Here is a 22,219-nt window from a genome sequence, read left to right as displayed (position 1 = left end):
TGACTGGGGCCAGTAGAGTAGTCTAGCTAGTGGACAGGGAGAGGAGACAGGGCTAATGCATTTACTGGAGTGGAGACAGCTCACTCCCTGCACCTGATCACATTACAGCCATAGAGAGGAAAGAGAGAACAGAGAGAGAGAGAGAACAGAGAGAGAGAGAGAACAGAGAGAGAGAAAAGAGAGAGAGAGAGAGAGAGAGAGAGAGAGAGAGAGAGAGAGAGAGAGAGAGAGAGAGAGAGAGAGAGAGGGAGAGAAAGACAGGGCAGAGACAGATATCTTGGGAGAGACAGCAGGGGAAAATAGATGGGGTAGATAAAGAGAAAGGGAGGAAAAAACAGTGCAAGAGAGAACAAGAAAGAGAGGGCAGAGAAGCTGAAAGCCGAGAGAAATAGCAGGAGAGAGCGTGAACAGCGAAATAATGGAAGAGGGTGTCAGAAAGAAAGAGAGAGAGTCATTGCGACAGAAAGAGAGAGGAGCAGGCTCTGGTTACTGCAGCCCTGCCAGCCTGACTACACCGGACAGGCTGGTGGGTCCACGGGGACAGGGGTGACAACCAGGGGACAGCTGGAAACACAGGGACAAGGATGGGCAATCTGGCCAGGGTGTGGGTAACCTGAACTGGGGTGTGAGAGTGGGATATGAGGGGTGGGTGTGGGTCCAGAGACATGGCTATTGGGTGAAGGAGCAGCAGTAGTAATAGTAGTGGATACCAAGCTAAGGATAGTCCTAGGAATGGAGTTGGCTAGGAAGTTGATCATGGAGACTGCTTGTAATGTAGGGTCAGAGGGAAGAGTGTGTAAAGAGTGAAGGAAATGACTGAAATAGGCTAGGTGGTGTGTAGAGGCAGTGGGAAGGGCAGAGTGTTGGCTGGGTGTAGTATGTAAAAAGGCAAGAGGCAGAGAGTAAAGCAATTCAAATGTTCTCTGAAAACAACATGCAAACTGAGGTACAGGGATCACAGTGTAACAAAGCATATAGGTCTAACTCCGGGCTCAAATACATATCATAGCAATGAGTGGTCCTCTATAGGACAACATGAAGAGAACTATACAAGTGCTAGTTTGAGCACAGAAGCGTAGCCTAGCTTTGGGCCAGTAACCGAAAGGTCACTGGTTGACTAGGTGAAAAAAAATCTGTCAATGTGTCCTTGAGCAAGGCACTTAACCCTAATTGCTCCAGGGTCACAGTCAATAATGGCTGATCCCTGGACGTGACCCCGCTCTCTGAGAGTCTCAGGGGGAGTCGGATATGTAAAAAACGAATTTCCAATTCACTCATGTATATAATACACGCATGTACATGAAATAGGGCAAATGTAAGCACCCACCTAACTATTATTAATAATAACGTCCCAAGAGCCCATATAGCCAAGCGTCAGAATAGCATTCAAACAATCTATACCCAGTAGACAGTTCCAGAGCGGGCAGCTGGGAGCATCATCCAGTCGGTCTCATTTATCATAGGTGTAGCAGAGACACCAAACCGGCCTCAGCTAGCTCCCAGGCTATCCTTAAATAAGAGATGAACAGTACAACTCAGGCTAGCCACACACTCAAACATACCTACACTGACATCCCAACACACACATAGCACACCATGCATACTGACACCACAACCACATTCACCACACACACTGCTGCTACTGTTTATTATCTATCCTGTTGCCTAGTCACTTTACCTCTACCTATATATACACACATAGCTAACTCAATTACATCGTACCCCTGTACATCGAGTCGGTACCTCGTGTAAAAAGCCATGTTACTTTTACACGTTATTGTTATTCGTTATTAACTGAATTTATTTCTCCTTGTCACCTTCTATTTTTTTTTCTTTCAATCTTAACTCTACATTGTTGAAAAAGGACCCGTAAGAAAGCATTTCGACTTCAGTCAACACCTGTTGTTTACGAAGCATGTGACAAATATACACTGCTCAAAAAAATAAAGGGAACACTTAAACAACACATCCTAGATCTGAATGAAAGAAATAATCTTATTAAATACTTTTTTCTTTACATAGTTGAATGTAATGACAAAATCACACAAAAATAATCAATGGAAATCCAATTTATCAACCCATGGAGGTCTGGATTTGGAGTCACACGCAAAATTAAAGTGGAAAACCACACTACAGGCTGATCCAACTTTGATGTAATGTCCTTAAAACAAGTCAAAATGAGGCTCAGTAGTGTGTGTGGACTCCACGTGCCTGTATGACCTCCCTACAATGCCTGGGCATGCTCCTGATGAGGTGGCGGATGGTCTCCTGAGGGATCTCCTCCCAGACCTGGACTAAAGCATCCGCCAACTCCTGGACAGTCTGTGGTGCAACGTGGCGTTGGTGGATGGAGCGAGACATGATGTCCCAGATGTGCTCAATTGGATTCAGGTCTGGGGAACGGGCGGGCCAGTCCATAGCATCAATGCCTTCCTCTTGCAGGAACTGCTGACACACTCCAGCCACATGAGGTCTAGCATTGTCTTGCATTAGGAGGAACCCAGGGCCAACCGCACCAGCATATGGTCTCACAAGGGGTCTGAGGATCTCATCTCGGTACCTAATGGCAGTCAGGCTACCTCTGGCGAGCACAGAGGGCTCTGTGGCCCCCCAAAGAAATGCCACCCCACACCATGACTGACCCACCGCCAAACCGGTCATGCTGGAGGATGTTGCAGGCAGCAGAACGTTCTCCACGGCGTCTCCAGACTCTGTCACGTCTGTCACGTGCTCAGTGTGAACCTGAGCACGTGACAGAACCACGTGCTCAGTGTGAACCCACAGTAGTAGATACTACCACACCCTTTTATATAAGTGTTTTTTTATTGGGTGCAATTGTATCAAGTGCTAAGGAGTGTAAGGATACGTGGTTACTGTTGATCCTAGGGGTCCTCCGTAGCTCATGTCATGTTGAGAAGATGCTAGCTAAATAAATCAGTTAGCATAATCCTAACTTGGTTGTCAGTCATCAGTATGGTATGAGGTGAAATTAAGTCGTCACCTTATAAAAAGCTGTCCACTTGTCTGTCGACTAACAGGTGTTGACTGAAGTCGGGACGCAGCTGAAGTGGGCTCAACCAACCTCAAAAGGAGGCAGGTAAGGAGGAGTATTCTGATTCAGTATTCTGAATCAGAAAGATATATATATATATATATATATATATATATATATATATATATGCACACACACACAGCTCAAAAAAATAAAGGGAACACTTAAACAACACAATGTAACTCCAAGTCAATCACACTTCTGTGAAATTAAACTGTCCACTTAGGAAGCAACACTGATTGACAATAAATTTCACATGCTGTTGTGCAAATGGAATAGACAACAGGTGGAAATTATAGGCAATAAGCAAGACACCCCCAAAAAAGGAGTGGTTCTGCAGGTGGAGACCACAGACCACTTCTCAGTTCCTATGCTTCCTGGCTGATGTTTTTGTCACTTTTGAATGCTGGCGGTGCTTTCACTTTAGTGGTAGCATGAGACGGAGTCTACAACCCACACAAGTGGCTCAGGTAGTGCAGCTCATCCAGGATGGCACATCAATGCGAGCTGTGGCAAGAAGGTTTGCTGTGTCTGTCAGCGTAGTGTCCAGAGCATGGAGGCGCTACCAGGAGATAGGCCAGTACATCAGGAGATGTGGAGGAGGCCATAGGATGGCAACAACCCAGCAGCAGGACCGCTACCTCCAACTTTGTGCAAGGAGGAGCAGGAGGAGCACTGCCAGAGCCCTGCAAAATGACCTCCAGCAGGCCACAAATGTGCATGTGTCTGCTCAAACGGTCAGAAACAGACTCCATGAGGGTGGTATAAGGGCCCGACGTCCAAAGGTGGGGGTTGTGCTTACAGCCCAACACCGTGCAGGACGTTTGGCATTTGCCAGAGAACACCAAGATTGGCAAATTCGCCACTGGCGCCCTGTGCTCTTCACAGATGAAAGCAGGTTCACACTGAGCACGTGACAGACGTGACAGAGTCTGGAGACGCCGTGGAGAACGTTCTGCTGCCTGCAACATCCTCCAGCATGACCGGTTTGGCGGTGGGTCAGTCATGGTGTGGGGTGGCATTTCTTTGGGGGGGCCGCACAGCCCTCCATGTGCTCGCCAGAGGTAGCCTGACTGCCATTAGGTACCGAGATGAGATCCTCAGACCCCTTGTGAGACCATATGCTGGTGCGGTTGGCCCTGGGTTCCTCCTAATGCAAGACAATGCTAGACCTCATGTGGCTGGAGTGTGTCAGCAGTTCCTGCAAGAGGAAGGCATTGATGCTATGGACTGGCCCGCCCGTTCCCCAGACCTGAATCCAATTGAGCACATCTGGGACATCATGTCTCGCTCCATCCACCAACGCCACGTTCCACCACAGACTGTCCAGGAGTTGGAGGATGCTTTAGTCCAGGTCTGGGAGGAGATCCCTCAGGAGACCATCCGCCACCTCATCAGGAGCATGCCCAGGTGTTGTAGGGAGGTCATACAGGCACGTGGAGGCCACACACACACTACTGAGCCTCATTTTGACTTGTTTTAAGGACATTACATCAAAGTTGGATCAGCCTGTAGTGTGGTTTTCCACTTTAATTTTGAGTGTGACTCCAAATCCAGACCTCCATGGGTTGATAAATTGGATTTCCATTGATTATTTTTGTGTGATTTTGTTGTCAGCACATTCAACTATGTAAAGAAAAAAGTATTTAATAAGATTATTTCTTTCATTCAGATCTAGGATGTGTTGTTTAAGTGTTCCCTTTATTTTTTTGAGCAGTATATAGAGGCTATTCACTTATATATATATAAGTGAATAGCCTCTGAACCATGCCCCTAGCCGTCTGTCAAAGACTCAAGCCACCCAATGGGACATTAAGACAAACGGTTTAAAGCAGTCCTTTCCCTCAGATGGAAAAAAAGACTAATGAACACACCTTTACATGTATATTTAAGAAATGTATTCTATTTTTGTCTTGACATTTCTGAAAGACAAGACTTGCTGAAGGTTAACTTCACCTAATTGTATGGAACATTAAACATATAGTGTAAGGAGCACTTAGTTTCACATGTCCCCTTTTCCCTAATCCCTACCATACATAATCTCTGGATACAGAGTTGTGGGTTCACAAAGTCAAGTGGAGGCTATCAAAACGGGTAAACAAGCGAAAAACAGAGAGAGAGAGAGAGGGGAAGGAGAGTCTTATCGGCAGAAGGCAGGAGTCTCCCTTTCTCCATCTCCTCTAGTCTCTCCCATATTGTCAAAGGCTTTCAGCTCCAGTTGGCTCGGACAAAAGGGAGTGAGGACGCCGGGGGCTTTTCCCGCTATGATCACCGTGGTGCTGGCCCGGCTGGATAAACAGCCCGATTAGGCCGGTGAATGGGCCCCCATTAAGGACATCCACACTAGTAGAGCCAGGGCCCCCGCGTGGGCTGGTGGTAAGACAGCGTGGGCCCCCGGGGCCAGACGGCTCCACATCAGGAACCTGAGAGACACCTGACAACCTGGACTCTCCCACTCAATATACACAGGTCCAAAGGAGAGGGATATCTAAATGCAAAGGGGGGGGTCTGCTTAAGACATAAACAATTAGCCAAGGACTGTGAGGCAGTAGAGCTAGTAAGTCTTTCTTACCAGAACATTTATAAAAGGTAACACAATATACAAATGTGGGACTGCAAACAAGTCACTTTTTTTTTTGCCAAGCATAACTGATTCTGTTTAGCATTTCAAAAGAATGTGTGTAGCCAGACAAAATAGACAACCATCTGAGAAGCAACCAGACATAGTAACACGCAACCACCTGGCATTACCACTGGGTGCTATGAGGTCAGCTTACTGATAGGGGGCAGTAGAGCAAGAGAGAGATCACTGGTCCACCTCTCTTTTTAGTTCAATTAAATGAGACCCTCTGACTCAGAGAGGGCAAGACCTTCTCAATCCCTCCCATGACATTTGGTTGGCGTGTCTTATGCCATCTTGTAAAAAGGCAGGGGGGGGCAATGAGTAAACACATAAGTGTTAGAAGTGTAGGCAGGATGTGTGTGTGTGTTTATTGCTTTCAGTACAGCAATGCTGTTAAATAAATTAAATCTCAGCCTCCAGTATTTATGCTGCAATAGTTTGAGTGTCGGGGGGCTAGGGTAAGTCTGTTATATCTGGAGTATTTCTCAGGTCTTATCCGGTGTCCTGTGTGAATTTAATTCTCCCTCCTTCTTTCTCTCAAAGGACCTGAGCCCTAGGACCATGTCTCAGGACTACCTGGCCTGATGACTCCTTGCTGTCCCCAGTCTACCAGGTCATGCTGCTGCTCCAGTTTCAACTGTTCTCCCTGCGGCTATGGAACCCTGACCTGTTCACTGGATGTGCTACCTTGTCCCGAACATGCTGTTTTGGACTCTGAAGGATCGGCTATGAAAAGCCAACTGACATTTACTCCTGAGGTGCTGACCTGTTGCACCCTCTACAACCACTGTGATTATTATTATTTTACCCTGGTGGTCATCTATGAACGTTTGAACATCTTGGCCATGTACTGTTATAATCTCCACCCGGCACAGCCAGAAGAGGACTGGCCACCCCTCAGAGCCTGGTTCCTCTCTAGGCTTCTTCCTAGGTTCTGGACTTTCTAGGGAGTTTTTCCTAGCCACCGTGCTTCTACACATGCAATCCTTGCTGTTTGGGGTTTTAGGCTAGTTTCTGTACAGCACTTTGTGACATCAGCTGATGTAAAAAGGGCTTTATAAATCAATTTGATTGATTGATTGATTGATTGATTGTTAAAAAGAGGGAGGGGCGGTGATTAAAAAAAAAAATCAAAAAGTGGGAGTAGACCGATGGGAAGAATTACTTGCAGTAAGAGTAGAGTTCAAGAGGTAGACAGGAAGACTAAATAAAGAGAGGGACAGAGAAGGGAGTGCAGGAGTGTGGGAGAGACACTGGAAGAGGGGAAAAGGAATGAAGGAGAGAGAGAGACCTAGGGATGGAGGTCAATAACAAAATTACAGAGACAGAGGGAGAGAGACGGGAGTGTGGGAGACAGAGAGCAGGACCGGAAGAGGAAAAATGAAAGGAGAACAGGAGAGAGAAAGAACTAGAATGCTCTGTTTCATTTCACCTTTTTTTTAAACAGAGACACAAACAGAGGAGTTTGTTCTGGACTGGAACACGAGCCGCACACACCACATGCTCTCCAGGGGTACAATTTCACAGCCCCTAATTACAATGGGGTGTAGGATTTCTTATTGGGGCCTGCCAACATCCCAACACACACACTATTATACATGCACACAAACACACGAAGGCATACACACTCACAGAAACACACATGCATGCACACACACAACACACAAATCCACCCATTCAAACAAAACACACAAGCATGCATTCAAGTACACACCCATGGTCGAACTTCCGGAACACTAACTACAGTACAATTCAAGGCTCTTATTATGTCAGGGCCATGCCTAGTTTCAGTTCATTTATAGAAATATCACAACTATTTCAGATTCATAATTCCTATAATGCAATATGCATGTAATAATGATGTCCTTTACTGTACTATATAGACTACATGGACAAAAGTATGTGGACACCCCTTGAAATTAGTGGATTCTGCTATTTCAGCCACATCTGTTGTTGGCAGGTGTATAAAATCGAGCACTAAACCATGGAATCTCAATAGACAAATTGGCAATAGAATGGCCTTACTGAAGAGCTCCGTGACTTTCAATGTGGCACTGTCATAGGATGCCACCTTTCCAACAAGTCAGTTCGTCAAATTTCTGCCCTGCTAGAGCTGCCCCGGTCAACTGTAAGTGCTGTTATTGTGAAGTGGAAATGTCTAGGACCAACAACAGCTCAGCCGCGAAGTGGTAGGCCACACAAGCTCACAGAACGGGACCGCGAAGTGCTTGAAGCGCGTAGCACGTAAAAATCATCTGTCATCGGTTGCAACACTCACTACCGAGTTCCAAAGTGCCTCTGGAAGCAATGTCAGCACAAGAACTGTTCGTCGGGAGTTTCATGAAAATGGGGTTCCATGGCCGAGCAGCCGCAAACAAGCCTAAGATCACCATGCGAAATGCCAAGCGTTGGTTGGAGTGGTGTAAAGCTCGACGCCATTGGACTCTGGAGCAGTGGAAACACGTTCACTGGAGTGAAGAATCACGCTTCATTGTCTGGCAGTCCGACGAATCTGGCTTTGGCGGATGCCAGGAGAAAGCTACCTGCCCCAATGCATAGTGCCAAATGTAGTTTGGTGGAGGAGGAATAATGGTCTGGGGCTGTTTTTCATGGTTGGGGCTAGGCCCCTTAGTTCCAGTGAAGGGAAATCTTAACGCTACAGCATACAATGACATTCTAGTTGATTCGGTTCTTCCAACTTTGTGGCAACAGTTTTGGGAAGGTATTTTCCTATTTCAGCATAACAAAGCCCCTGTGCACAAAACCAAGTCCATACAGAAATGGTTTGTCGAAATCGGTGTGGAAGAACTTGACTGGCTTGCACAGAGCCCTGACCTCAACCCCATCAAATACCTTTGGGATGAATTGGAACGCCGACTGCGAGCCAGGCCTAATCGCCCAACATCAGTGCCCGACCTCAGTAATGCTCTTGTGGCTAAATGGAAGCAAGTCCCAGCAGCAATGTTCCAACATTAGTTGAAAGCCTTCCCAGAAGAGTGGAGGCTGTTATAGCAGCAAAGGGGGGACCAACTCCATATCATATTAATGCCCATGATTTTGGAATGAGATGTTCAATGAGCATGTATACACATACTTTTGGCCATGTAGTGTATTTATGTATATATTGTATATTACTGTACTGTATCTACAGTGTACAAAGGTTACTGTATATTCTGCACTGCAGTAGCGAACAGTGGTCTTTTTATTAATCTCTTTTTATTCCTCTTCTCCCTCTCCTCGAGTACTTTTTAGGTCATGAATAATGGCCTATGCTCTGACACCGTCTTCCACATGGCAAGGCCATCGTCATGGGAACATCCGTTTAAGCTGAATGGAGAGGTACATCCTTTTGCCATTACACCCCCCTTCCCCATGTCCCTGATACTTATACCTCAGTGCTTCAATTATAACTAAAGCAACTCTGTAAAGTATTCTACTAGTACGTACTATATATATAACTAAAGCAACTCTGTAAAGTATTCTACTAGTACGTACATTTATATATATATATATATATATATATATATATATATATATATATATATATATATATATATATAGTATGTACTAGTAGAATACTTTACAGAGTTGGTTTAGTTATAATTGAAGCACTGAGGTATAAGTATCAGGGACGTGGGGAGGGGGGTGTAATGGCAAAAGGATGTACCTCTCCATTCAGCTTAAACGGATGTTCCCATGACGACGGCCTTGCCATGTGGAAGACGGTGTCAGAGCATAGGAATATATATATATATATATATATATATATATATATATATATATATATATATATATGTGTGTGTGTGTGTGTGTGTCCTGAAAGTCCCTGCTTCATTTCCACTCCTCTCTTTTCACACACTCCCTCATTTAGATTCACTGTACAATGCAGGTTTTTATTTCCTTTCTCAAGGAATCCTCCAAAGTAGGAAAAAAAGAGAAACTAGGCCATTAAGCTGCGGTAAAGCCTCTCCCTTGCCTGAAGTATCCCCCTCTCACCCTCCCTCTTTCTCTCGCTTTGTCACCCTCCCTCTTGGCCTCTCATTCTTTCTGGGTCCTTTCCCTGCCTGAAGTCCTACCTTCTTCTCCTTTCTTTTTCTCCCCAATCTGTTACCCCTTCCTACCTTTTCTTCTTCTCTTTCCTGCTGTCTGCCTCTCTCCCTTTCTCCCCCTCTTCGTCCCTCCCTCCCTCTATCTAACCCCCATGTCTTGCCTGTCCTGCACTCCCCTTCAGGTCTCTCTCTCCCCCCTACCCTGTGTAGTCCCAGGTCCTCCTGGGTTAATCGCTTGGTGGACCAGATGCATGGGCTCATTAACCTGGTACAACCTGCTAAGAGGCTGCAGCCTGCCTGAGCCCACAGCCAAGGAGAACAGGAGAAACAGAGAGAGGAGGAAAGGCATTTGGGGGGGGGCATTGAGAGAATAGAGAGATGGAGAGAGAGAGAGAGAGAGAGAGAGAGAGAGAGAGAGAGAGAGAGAGAGAGAGAGAGAGAGAGAGAGAGAGAGAGAGAGAGAGAGACAGAGGGCCATGAGGGTGGGAGTGGCTACCTAACCTTATTCTCAGAATCCTTCAGCTTCATGGGACGTTTATATATCGTAATGCTTTCATTTCATTCATTCCGACTCCATTTCCATGCATGGTTCTCATGTTATTCCCGAAAAGCCCACCCACTCCTCAGGGTATGAGAGTCAGAGAGAGGTCAGCATAATGCCCAGCCCCCACCATCACCCGCCTCCAACATCCTTCTGCACCCCTTCACAACTCACACTGGAGCCCCCGTCACCTCCGTCCATAACCCATTTCCAAAGAGGGAGAAGAAAAAAGTGCTAAAAAAAAAAAAAATATATTGTTTTTCTTCTTACACACTGCTGTCTCTCACCCCTATCTAACCCCTCACCATATCCAAATCTAAACCGCCATCATATCACATAAACCCCCACACCCCCTGATGTCTAAGCAGACCGTTTGTTATGTGTGGAATAAATGAGCTCATTCATACAGTATCGAGTGGGAGCTCCGTCCCCTTCCCTTCACCACTGGCCCAATGTCAACAACCCAGAAAGGTAGCTATGTCCTGGCCAGATTACAACTGCTATTACTGGGTAAAACAAGTCCCTCCCCTCTCTCTCTCTCTCTCCCTTATTCTAGAGGTAACCGACCAGGACCAGATTACTGGTGTACTTTGTTGGAAGCTACATGAAAAGATAGCCTCCCCCTATTCTTAGCCTCCCCCTATTCTTACCCAATTAACTGCTATTCTTATTCCAGTCAACTTTCCCTCTCCTCAATCCCGCTCTTTGCATCGTGACACTGCTCCTCTACGCATGGATGAATAAATACACTTCTCAGGAGGTTTCAGAACGTTTTCTATTGGCCTCTGGACAATCTATTGGTCTTTGGATGTTGACTTGCTTTAAGGCGTGTAAACTCTTCACCAAGACCTTACACAGCCAGGACCACACTCTGTACTTTAAAATCTAACACAACACGCAACCAACACTCAATAATCCTAACATGATAACTGGAATAGTAACTGTAAAAGCCAGAGAAAATAACCAGAAGGAGACCTCAGTTTAGATGAGAGAGAAAATCAAACTCATACAAGCCCAGAACAAGTACAAACAAAGCAATACAAGTCCAAAGTGTATTCCTGATGAAACTGAACACAAGTTATGACACCACCTCACAATAATAACCTTCCCTAAGGGGAGAAGCCTAACTTCCACTTAAGTCGAATTTTCACTTAGTCATGCATTGATGTCAATGAGTGACTAACTGAATTGGAAGTTATGTACCTAAGGGGCAGAATGGCGAATCCTGACTTACTTTTCATACTCCAGGTTGTCATGGTCACAGCGGGCGTCTTTGTGTTTCTCCCAGTCCTTCCCGTGACGGCATGTGGTGAGGGACACGATGTCCTTCCCATTATGGATGTGATGCAGGGCGTTACGGGTGTCCGACCCGATGCCCGTTAGATACCGCTTCCCTTTGAACATCAATAGGTACTTCCTGCGTGGGGGCACCGTGTTTCGCACCAACCAGCCCCTCTCACCCCCCTTCTGGGGGTGCTCCTTGGAGAACAGGGGGATGGAGACGTCGAACCCGGGCCTGAAGTGTTCCGTGTTGAGGCTGGCTTTAGCCAGGATGGCCTGGCCAATATTGAAGCCCAGGTCCTCGTTGTAGTTGGGCCAGGTGCCCGAGTACAGATTAAAGACAAGGTGGTTCTGTCCCTCGTTCCAGAGCGGGTAACCTTTGATACGATCGTCCAGGTTGGGCACGAACTGCCCCGAGAGCTGGTCTCGGTCCAAAGTGTCAATCCCCAAAACGAAGAGACACGCCTCGCGAGGGTCCGTGGTGTAGTACCGCGACTCGCCTATAGACGTCAGTATCTTCCGATAGCTCTCCGACACGCGTTCGCCCTTCTCCGACGGGTAGACGTATACTCTAAACCCGTCCCGCCCTCTACGTCGACATCTCGTAAAGTCGAAGCAGGTCTCCATGCGACAGCGACTGTCTTTATAGATGCCCGTCCAGGCTTGGTGACGCTGGTTGGGGGACTCGGCGGAACCCGGCCCCGTCTGGAGTTCCTCCAGCTGGGCATAGCCCGGCAGGAAGGCCCGGTCAGTCCAGTTGGGCCAGGGACGCACCACCTCGCCCCTCGGCCGCCCCAGCAGCTTGAAGAGACGGACCTGGACCCCGCCTCCCCAGTAGAAGAGCAGCAGCCAGCAGCAAGCACACAGCCCCAGCAGGACATACTTCTTACGTGCCTGCATGGGGCCCAGAGTGTCTCTCGTTCTCTATCACTCTCCTTCTCTCTCTTTTTCCCCTCTCTGCCCCTCAGTTCTAAGCCTCACAGCGGTGGGCGAGTCGTTTTGAAGGTCTAACAAGGAGGGTCCAATATAGAACCATGTGGTAACTTGGACATCGTCACTTCCAAGTCTGGTCCCATCCAGTTTGAGCCCATTGAGGATAAATAAATGGATGTTGAAGCCACTCGCTCCGGTTTCTCTCGCTCAGATTCGGGTGCTGTTAGCCTGTCTCTTGCTAGACAGTCTCTGTGGCGAGTGTGTGCACTTCCTGCACTGCCCGATGCTGAGGATGATGAAGGGCGATGTCTCCTCTCTCTCAAGCCCTCCTCGCCGCCTCATGGCGCCCGCTGTCTCCCGGGTCTCTCCTGAGGACGCAAATAAACGAGATCACAACTCAGTACACAACCCGAGGAGCACTTAACAGCACAGCCAGAGCCCAGCAGCACTATGCACATTAACAAGTCAAGGAACACTGTCTCCCACCATTATGTAACGCACAACTCACGCTTATACCAACATGCCGATATACTGTATAAACCAAAACATACACTATCAGCATGAAGCGTGTAAATTAGCACAGCGGTGGTCATTTCATTCACAGAAAAATTCACTATAAAACCCCCTGAGTTGAACTGAAGATGAAATCTAGTCTCTTCAAACACAGACCTCGCTCAGTTCAGTTCGGATACAGACAGTTCTGGTGAGACAGACATAAAAAAACATTGACTCTCAAAGTTTAAACATACCACCACTCTATATTTGAAAAGGGTCAAAGTAGTTGGAATGTTTGGTCTGGTTATGCCATTGACGTCCAGTCCTGGAACTGTGGCGTTTTTGGTTTCAGTATGCCGAACATCAAGAAGCCAGCTCTGATATTATCATGTACTTCAAGCTCTGGTTGAGCAGCGTCAGATACAGCTGAGATGCAGTGGAGGGGAAGACGGGTAGCTGTTTAGCAACTGAAAGGGAGATTTGTAAAGTAAGGGAAATTAGAGCCACTTTATGGCGGTGTAATGTCTGTTAATCTTGGGGTGGGGAGAGAGTGGCTTTTTGTTACATTTGAAAACATCAACCCGTTATGTTTGCCAAAGCATCCCCCCATAACTCCCCAGTGGGTGTGTGTGTGGTGTGTATGGAACACCTCACAGAGCAGACCAGTGTTCCTACTGCCAGCCGGCACACAAAGGCAGCTTTCAGGTCTCACCTGCTCTCCCTCACTTTCTCTTTTCCTCCCCATCTCTACATCCCTCCCTCCCTTTCTTCTACCTCTCCATCACATTCTTCTACCTTCTCCATCCATGTAGAATTGATGGGCCCCCTTCATTTTGCTCCTGTTATCATGCTCCATACAGACGGGTGATATTGATCAATAATGCACTGTCTCATTAGACCAGTGTATTGTGATACTACAGAATTACCTTTGAATGACTACTGAAACATACATTTCCAGCTGTGTTTATGTGCAACCATATGTAAGTCAGGCGGTGTCTGTATGCAGGCCTCGTGACTATTTGTGTGTGTATATGTCCGTGTGTACGTACGTACGTACATACATATGTGTGCGCACATTAGGTAGTCTCAGTGAGCTCACAGAGCTATAGAGATTCTGGGTGTTGGTTTTTGGCTCAGCCAAGCTCCTCTCCCACAGCACAGTGGCAAGCAGACAAAGTTGTAAGGAAACAGACACTAGGGATCCCATTACATAGTCCTCATCAATAATTTACCAGCTCCTTTAGTTAAGACATTGATTTTCCTTTCTGCTTTATATCCCCTGCCTCTCCTGCTGAAGTAAAACTCAATCTACCTCAGCATACTCTCACACGGCTAAGACATATATCCAGTCTGACAAAAAAAAAGGTAACCTGAGCTACGGGTTGGAACCGGTTCAGGGAACAGAACCAACAAGCAATTTTGAAGGACGGAAAAAGAACCCGGAACGAAAGTGATCTCTAGTGTTCCGGAACAAAAACGTTATTCTGAAATCTTGATAAATCGGTTAATAATGTCATTTTTTTGTTCCCAAGATATAGGGATTTTCCTCGGAACGATTGGAAAAACATTTTGGTTCCACCCCTGACCCGAGCACTATAAGGTCTTTGATGATTTGTAGTTTAGGGGGATGGTAATGATGAGGGTGATGGTAATGACAAGGATAGATTCTCACTTTCTTCTCCAACTAATACCGAGATATATTTTCACAAAACAAAATACACCAAAAGGTTTAATCCCACACTGCCACCAAAGAACCAGGGAAATGTCAACTATCCCCTCCACATCTATCAGTAATCCCCATTATCAACATTATGCAAGGCAACGATAGAACCCCAATCGCCATCCTGTTTGTTGTACTGTGTAAATGAAAACAGCACCGTAGTAATAGATGGCATTCACCATAGTAACACAGAAAACCCATTAGCGCTGGAAGCGCTAATGAATGTAGGCCAATACAAACCCAGGGCATGTCTGGGCTTAGGTTAGCCAGTAACAGCCTTTACACAAATGCACATAAACACACACCTTGAAGGAGTTACACAGCCTGCTAAGAGAGTATGTGGCTCCACTGTCACAGATCAATGATGAATGGATCAGTATGGTGGGGCCTAGCACTGAGAAAGGCCACATGGCCTGTTGAGGAGCGTTGAGGAGCCTGAGGGAAAGTACAGGATTCAGACAGAGGGGAACCTTTAGGGTTCTGGTTGGAAGCTCTTAGACGGCGTCCTTCCTTCCTTCCATCTTTTGTATGGTTGATCACTGGTCTGACAGGAAGCTTTGACACATATGGTAAAGAAGGGTTATGGATTTGTTTTTAGTTCCACCACCAATATGTTGATGTCAGACTCAAGAAGGTATCTGTGAAGTATTTCAACTTAGCCTTGAGATATGGGGTGAAAGAAGGTGTGGAAGCCGTCTAACAACCAAATACAGGCAAAGCAGACTCGAAAACTCTTCAGTAATTTGTCCCACTAGAAGGCATGAGACTTGAAAGAGTAAGGTATCTCTGGGGGATACTTGAGATGACTTTGACTTGCCTTTTCAGGTAAGTAGTGAATTCAAATAAGAAGAACTTTTGAGATGTGTGAGGATACTGCAATGCATTGTGGGAAGGCTAACACAAGGAAGTAGATGGGTCGTCAAAGCAGTAGGGAGTGAAATATACAGCGACTCCTTCCTTTGACTAATCAATGTTTGCTTATACACAGCACTTCTACTTGTCACCTGTGTGTTTGCATTGAGCATTAAAAGCCCCACCGTAAACTATACAGGTGCCTTGTGAAATCTCTTTATTAGCAAGACAAACAAACTCCAAGTTCCCTTCCTCACCCTAACCTCTCTACCTCCCATGCATTCTTAACTCTGGGTATGTTGTTGGTTCACAAGCTTCAGTCAGTGTGGGTGACAGCTGGACCGGCGGCCTGCTCAAACCTCATCCATCCATCCATCCCTCCTCTGCCTCTCTCAGGACCTCGAAGACAGCCTACCCTCAACTTTGCCTGCTGTTCCCACAAGACTAAACTCGTCTCTCTGCAGCTATTGAAGGAAATGCAATTGAATCAGCAGTAGATGGAATTGTGTTTACAGCAACTGTCGACTGCTACAGCAACCGTCGACCGCTACTCAGATGCAATAATACAGAAGTGTAACAGGGTGGGGAATATGTATGAAGGCATTGATAAAACTGAAATGAGCTTGCGTTGGACTCTGAAGGAAGTAGTCATTTCCTCTGTGCATGGGGAAATGGCACTATTCTGTCGGAGATGATTTGCATAGGTATATAAAGTAGACTATAAATACACTCTCGATCAGCGGCATCCGATTTTAAAATAGTAACTCAATTCTTTCCGAACAGAGTTGGCATGCCCGAGTCAGTGTCTATCTGCGTGACAAAGTCACACAGAGACTCAAATCCTGAACTGCTACTTGTTAGGCTGGTTCTGCCAACGTGTTCAGTTAGTAAGGCTCTGTGTGTGTGTGTGCGCGCGTTTTTGTGCACGCACACAAAACGTTTGTCACTTGACTAAAGCTGGACACACGTTAGTCCAGGGAAATTGTTCCTGAAGAAAAACATATCTTGCGTTGAGCTGAGAGGCGAAGCCAGACTAAAATTAAGCGCTGGACTCTGTCATTAGAGGCCGGAGAACCGTAGCGGCAATTCCAAGGGCCACTCCTAGTCCTAGCCTTAATGTGCCATGCAATGTGTGCTTGTGGGGACGTGTGTGCTTGTGGGGACGTGCGTGTGTGTGTGTATGTGTATGTGTGGGTGTGTGGGTGGGTGTGGGTGTGTGTGTGTGGGTGTCTGTGTGGGTGTGTGTGTGTGGGTGTGTGTGTGTGTGTGTGTCTGTGTGGGTGTGTGTGTGTGTGTGTGTCTGTGTGGGTGTGTGTGTGTGTGTGTGTGTGTGTGTGGGTGTCTGTGTGGGTGTGTGTGTGTGTGGGTGTCTGTGTGGGTGTGTGTGTGTGTGGGTAAGACCTGACCAGGAATGACTGAGGTTGTGGTCGATGTTTGACTGCAGTCATCTCAGATAGTGCTTTTGGGAAAAAGGGAAAACAGGAACTGTCCAACCAACGCCCAAGCACCCAGGCATTAAGGGCTTCTAGGTGATTCTATTTGCTCTGTTTCTTTACAATGGAGGCCGCACATACACATGTTTTATTCATGACCAAGGCTGTTACGAAATTGGGTTCCTTTCTGTCTACAGTGAGCTAGTAGTGTGGAACTGTTCCATTTAGTAGAGATTACCTGAGGACCGTAATGACCATAAACCTAATTAAGCCCTGGTATTTTTATGAGGACATTTTTTTGATAGCTGTGCGTTTCTACCCAATACAACCTTGTTGCCCTATGTGGTGAGAGTCTGTGAGAGACTCCTACATCGTTAATAAGATGTTTACCTCTAGCCTGAATGACCCGTGCCTAGCCTCCCACCGCCTTCAATTGAGAACTCAATGATAATTACAACCTGGCTTGATTAATTGCGTCTCAATAATATGCTGCTCTCACTCCGACGCTACAAGGGTTGATTAAGCAAACATACAAGATGGGTTGGAAGAACTAGGGCTGCTAGCTCTCCATCAACTAGTGCTGCTCACACAGCAGAGCATGTAGGATATGAAACACAACTTATCATGCTATCTACAGGGCAATTGGTAAGGATTCAGAACCCTTGACTTTTTCCACATTTTGTTACATTACAGCCTTATTCTAAAATTGATCAAATTGTTCCCCCCCCCCTCAATCTACACACAATACCCGATAATTACAAAGCAAAAAAATGTTGTTTAAATTTTAGCAAATATAAGTGTTCCGACCCTTTACTCAGTACTTTGTTAAAGCCCCTTTGGCAGCCATTAGAGCCTCGAGTCTTCTTGGGTATGACGCCACAAGCTTGGCACAACTATATTTGGGGAGTTTCTCCCATTCTTCTCTGCAGATCCTCTCAAGCTTTATAAGGTTGGATGGGGAGCGTCGCTGCACAGCTATTTTCTGGTCTCTCCAGAGATGTTCAATCGGATTCAAGTCCGGGCTCTGGCTGGGCCACTCAAGGACATTCTGAGACTTGTCCCCAGTCTGAGGTCCTGAGCACTCTGGAGCAGGTTTTCATCAAGGATCTCTCTGTACTTTGCTCCGTTCATCTTTCCCTCGATCCTGACTAGTCTCCCAGTCCCTGATGCTGAAAAAATATCCCCACAGCATGATGCTGCCACCACCATGCTTCACCGTAGGGATGGTGAGAGGTTTTATCCAGACGTGACTCTTGACATTCAGGCCAAAGAGTTCAATCGTAGTTTCATCAGACCAGAGAATCTTGTTTCTCGTGGTATGAGAGTCCTTTACGTACCTTTTGGCAAACTCCAAGAAGCTGTCATGTGCCTTTTACTGAGGAGTGGATTTCCGTCTGGCCATCAAGGCCTGATTGGTGGAGTGCTATAGAGATGGGAGAACCTTCCAGAAGGACAACCATCTCTGGAGCTCTGTCCGAGTGACCATCGGGTTCTTGATCACCTCCCTGACCAAGACCCTTCTCCTCCGATTGCTCAGTTTGGCTGAGCGGCCAGCTCTAGGAAGTGTCTTGGTGGTTCCAAACTTCTTCCATTTAAGAATGATGGAGGCCACTGTGTTCTTTGGGACCTCCAATGCTGCAGAAATGTTTTGGTAACCTTCCCCAGATCTGTGCCTCCACACAATTTATTTAATCCATTTTAGAATAGTCAAGGGGTCGGAATACTTTCCGAATACACTGTACTTGGGGCTCAAGCAGAAGATGCCCCCTATATGCAGATCTGGGATCAGATTATTGTGAAAAAAAACTTGACCAAGGGGATGAAAGTAAAACATAATGTTGGATCAGGTCTAAAGGACAATGTCACGACTACATCATGATGAGTCCAGGGAAAAATAAAATGCTTATCCATGTGGTTGGACTCTAAGGAGTGATGTGTAAGAGTGTCCTGTACAAAAGATAATATTTTTATGCCTATGAGATGCCAGTGTTTTATGGGGGTGCTGTGATTTGTTATGGCAGTGCCCAGCAATTCTATAATTCAAACATTGATTCCTCCACTATGATACCTATCAAGAACCAGCCAGCCTGCAGCCATGATGTACCCCGTCCTTCACTACACAAAATAAGGTAATATATTAAGTGTGAATGATGCAATGAGTCCGACATCCTTGTCAGAGCAGCAGAGATCTGAGTCACTTTCAATCACCTATCCACATCTCTAGATACCGTGGTTTCACATTCAAGCTGAGTCATACAGTATAGACTAGTCCAGATTGAAAGAATCATCATAACGATTCTTTCTATGCCTTTACTAGACCACGTTCTCCTAATATGGATAAATAATAACTAGTATGTAGAATTCTGAAAGAGAATCTAGAGTCTGCTATATCAGTTTTTGGACTTACAAATGAATGATATACATGTATTGATTCATGACGAATATAACTTGTCTCATGAGCTTAGTTCAACTGTCATTCCTCATCAGAACCCATTATATAATCTTGTTTTACTCCAATGTTTAAACGATGTAAATGCAAACAAACACAGTATAGCTTCATGGTTCAAACTAATTTAGATATCAATCCTTGCAGTCTATGAATTTGAGAGTGGTTGCACTTCTCCAGGCCCATCCCTCAGCTAGCGTTAAAGCTATTACTGTTTGGTAACAGTGAATGTGAAATCATTCCACAGGTTTCGTGTTTTGATTTCTAATTATTTATGGGGCGTCAGTTTGGACCAGGTCCCCGTCCTTGGCTGCACTTCATCAGTCAATACCATAAATTAATTATTTTCAGGGGATGTCACCATTTATATTTGCCAACCAAATGCTTCACAACTCAATTGGTTGTGACACCTCACTTGAAATTGGGGATACTGAGCTTTTATAGCTCTGTCAGTGTATCCAATCTAAGTGTGCAAGAAAGGCATCTCGGGAGGGTCCATCCTTGAAAAACAGGGTCATCACAACTCAAAATGTGCCAATGGCATTTCTATGACACACACGGTCATGCATAATGTTATGTTAATAGATTTAACAAGTCATTTATGAATGCCATCGTTCTATTGCAACAAATGCAAAATTACACCCATATTAGATGATTTCTGAAGCAGAGCATTCAACCTTCATGTTCTACATATTTCTATCCCTCAGAAAACCAGTAAACAGCGTAAGAGTAAAAAAACAACAAAATATATTGTCACATACACGCAATATGTGCAGTATGTGTTGTTTTACAGGGACAGCCATGGTAGTACGGCGCCCCTGGAACAAATTAGGGTTAAGTGCCTTGCTCAAGATTGATGTTTCACCTTGTCAGTTCAGGTATTCGAACCAGCGACCTCTCGGTTTGTGGCCCAACGCTCTAACCGATAGGTTATTGTGTTGTTACCTGTACTTATTGTGGTCCTACGGAAATGACAGGCAGACAGTCTCATCCACTTTCAAAAGCAAGTATTTAGTCCTTGTCGGTAATCTTCGTGAGTTGTCTTCGTGAGTTGTCAGCAATAGTTGTCAACAAAATCTGTCATTGCTTGCTTGCTTCTGTTCTCTTGACGCTCCTCTAGCTACAGCGGCACGATGTGTTCGCATACAAATTGAACGTCCTTTCTATCGGCACGAGAGTAGATCAATACATCGATGTAGTTGATGCACTGGCGGTCCTCTCGATTTACGAGCTCTATAACATGATTGTGTTACACGACTGACACGCGCAAACATACACACCGGGCGCGTCCATAATAATCACCACGGCGATTTCCTCCGCCCATGTCTGCGATTTACAATCACAGTTTTCTCACTCTCCACAGTGGCATAATTTGGGTGTTCGCACTACCTGGAGCCACATTAAACGGCACGCTTTCTCTGCAGAGAGGAAATTAGCACATTATTTCATGTGATTCACTCTCAGTGAATATTCAACGTGACAGCAGTACTTTAGCCTATATGAGAAATAGACTGCAGCCTATCCCTGGGTCACGACAAGTGTCATTCCCGTATTGCACTCCCTTTATGTGAGCGTGAGTGTGTCGAGGGCGTTGATGCAATTCGGTAGAAGCTATTGAAACAATGCACAGGGGAAATAAACAATCGAGGTGGCTACAAATAGACCAATCATTCAAATGCGCTGCCTTCGGTTGGGTTCATAGGTTACTCGTAGAATATGTCAACAGTGATAGTATGAGACTGAGCCGAGCATCCAGACTCCGTAGGCTATGCTCGTACCCTTATGACATTAATATTGAACAGTAGGTACAATGCCCTTGGACACTGAGCACGACATCACATGCAGGATTACCACATTTCCTATAAACACTTGTCCATATACAGTACTATGTGATTGAGAATAATCCCATTACTTCCGGAGTGCAACATGCAGTCATTGATGTAGGCTGTTGAACAGACTAAATACAGACATAGTACTCTATCTCCGGGTATGGGCTGCCGACATCACCAGTGCGCTCCGCCTGCTTTCTCCCGACAGAGAACTCACCCTCACCTGGGGGGGGGCAAAACAAAGCGCAGTTCTCCTCTCAGCCGATTTCCTTTTCACTCCTCGGCCAAGCATTTGCAAATCACCTCCGCATGCACGCACACGTTATCCTGCAATACCGGAATTTGGATATCTGCGATAAATTGTCCATTTTTAACATACACAACGTTCCAAAGACAACCCGCCCCCTGCGTTTGTGATTGGTTCTCGATGCGCCGATGTACCTCAGTCGCGCAAAGCTGTAGGCTATTTAAAGAAAATACACACATCTGGCCAGCGGTTCCGCGCAACTGGAGGACTTTGGAACCTCTGAATTACGCACACAGAACGGCTTCGACTTTGAAGTGAACCCCTACATTTCGTGACCATGGGTCTACAAGGTTATATTTGTGCAAAGCATAGCTCTGAGATATTGAGCGTCAAAGTTATCACATCCCAGATGTTGTAGTGAATTCTTATTTCATAACCCCTTACGGTCCTCGCCTTAAATGTACCTTAAGTGCAGAGCATCAAAATCCTGAGACGTTTGTAAATCCGTTTTTTAAGGGGGTGCAAACGCACCTGGGTTCAGCCATAAAAGTCTACCTGGCACAGAATGTTAATCTTATTACAGATATGTAATGATTAAATAAAGAGAATACCCTTCATTCTTTCTAATCCCATCATCAAATATACTTATTAATGTTCATCACACATTTGTTAAATCGATAGTTCATAAAAATGACAATTACACTATATCCTATAGAGA

At 45.7% G+C, this 22,219-nt stretch overlaps 1 protein-coding gene across 3 annotated transcripts in view; it reads right to left on the bottom strand.

Annotated features, from left to right (window-relative positions):
* LOC106588496 (exostosin-1c) overlaps window positions 1–20,970 on the bottom strand; it is a 73,938-nt gene extending 52,968 nt beyond the window's left edge. The window contains exons 1-2 of one of the 3 annotated variants that reach the window (XM_014177593.2): window positions 20,291–20,970; window positions 11,500–12,847 (exon numbers count right to left, since the gene is read on the bottom strand). In XM_014177593.2, the coding sequence (XP_014033068.1) occupies window positions 11,500–12,446 (947 nt within the window). In that variant the 5' untranslated portion in view covers window positions 12,447–12,847; window positions 20,291–20,970. The remainder of the gene's footprint in view (window positions 1–11,499; window positions 12,848–20,290) is intronic. The other 2 variants (XM_014177592.2, XM_014177594.2) reach the window with 2 other exon arrangements.
* Between the last annotated feature and the right edge of the window lie 1,249 nt (window positions 20,971–22,219).

Source organism: Salmo salar, chromosome ssa27, assembly GCF_905237065.1.
Source record: "Salmo salar chromosome ssa27, Ssal_v3.1, whole genome shotgun sequence".
NCBI lineage: Eukaryota > Metazoa > Chordata > Actinopteri > Salmoniformes > Salmonidae > Salmo > Salmo salar.
Note: the sequence above shows the minus strand (reverse complement) of the source record. Positions and strands in the feature narration are given on the sequence as shown.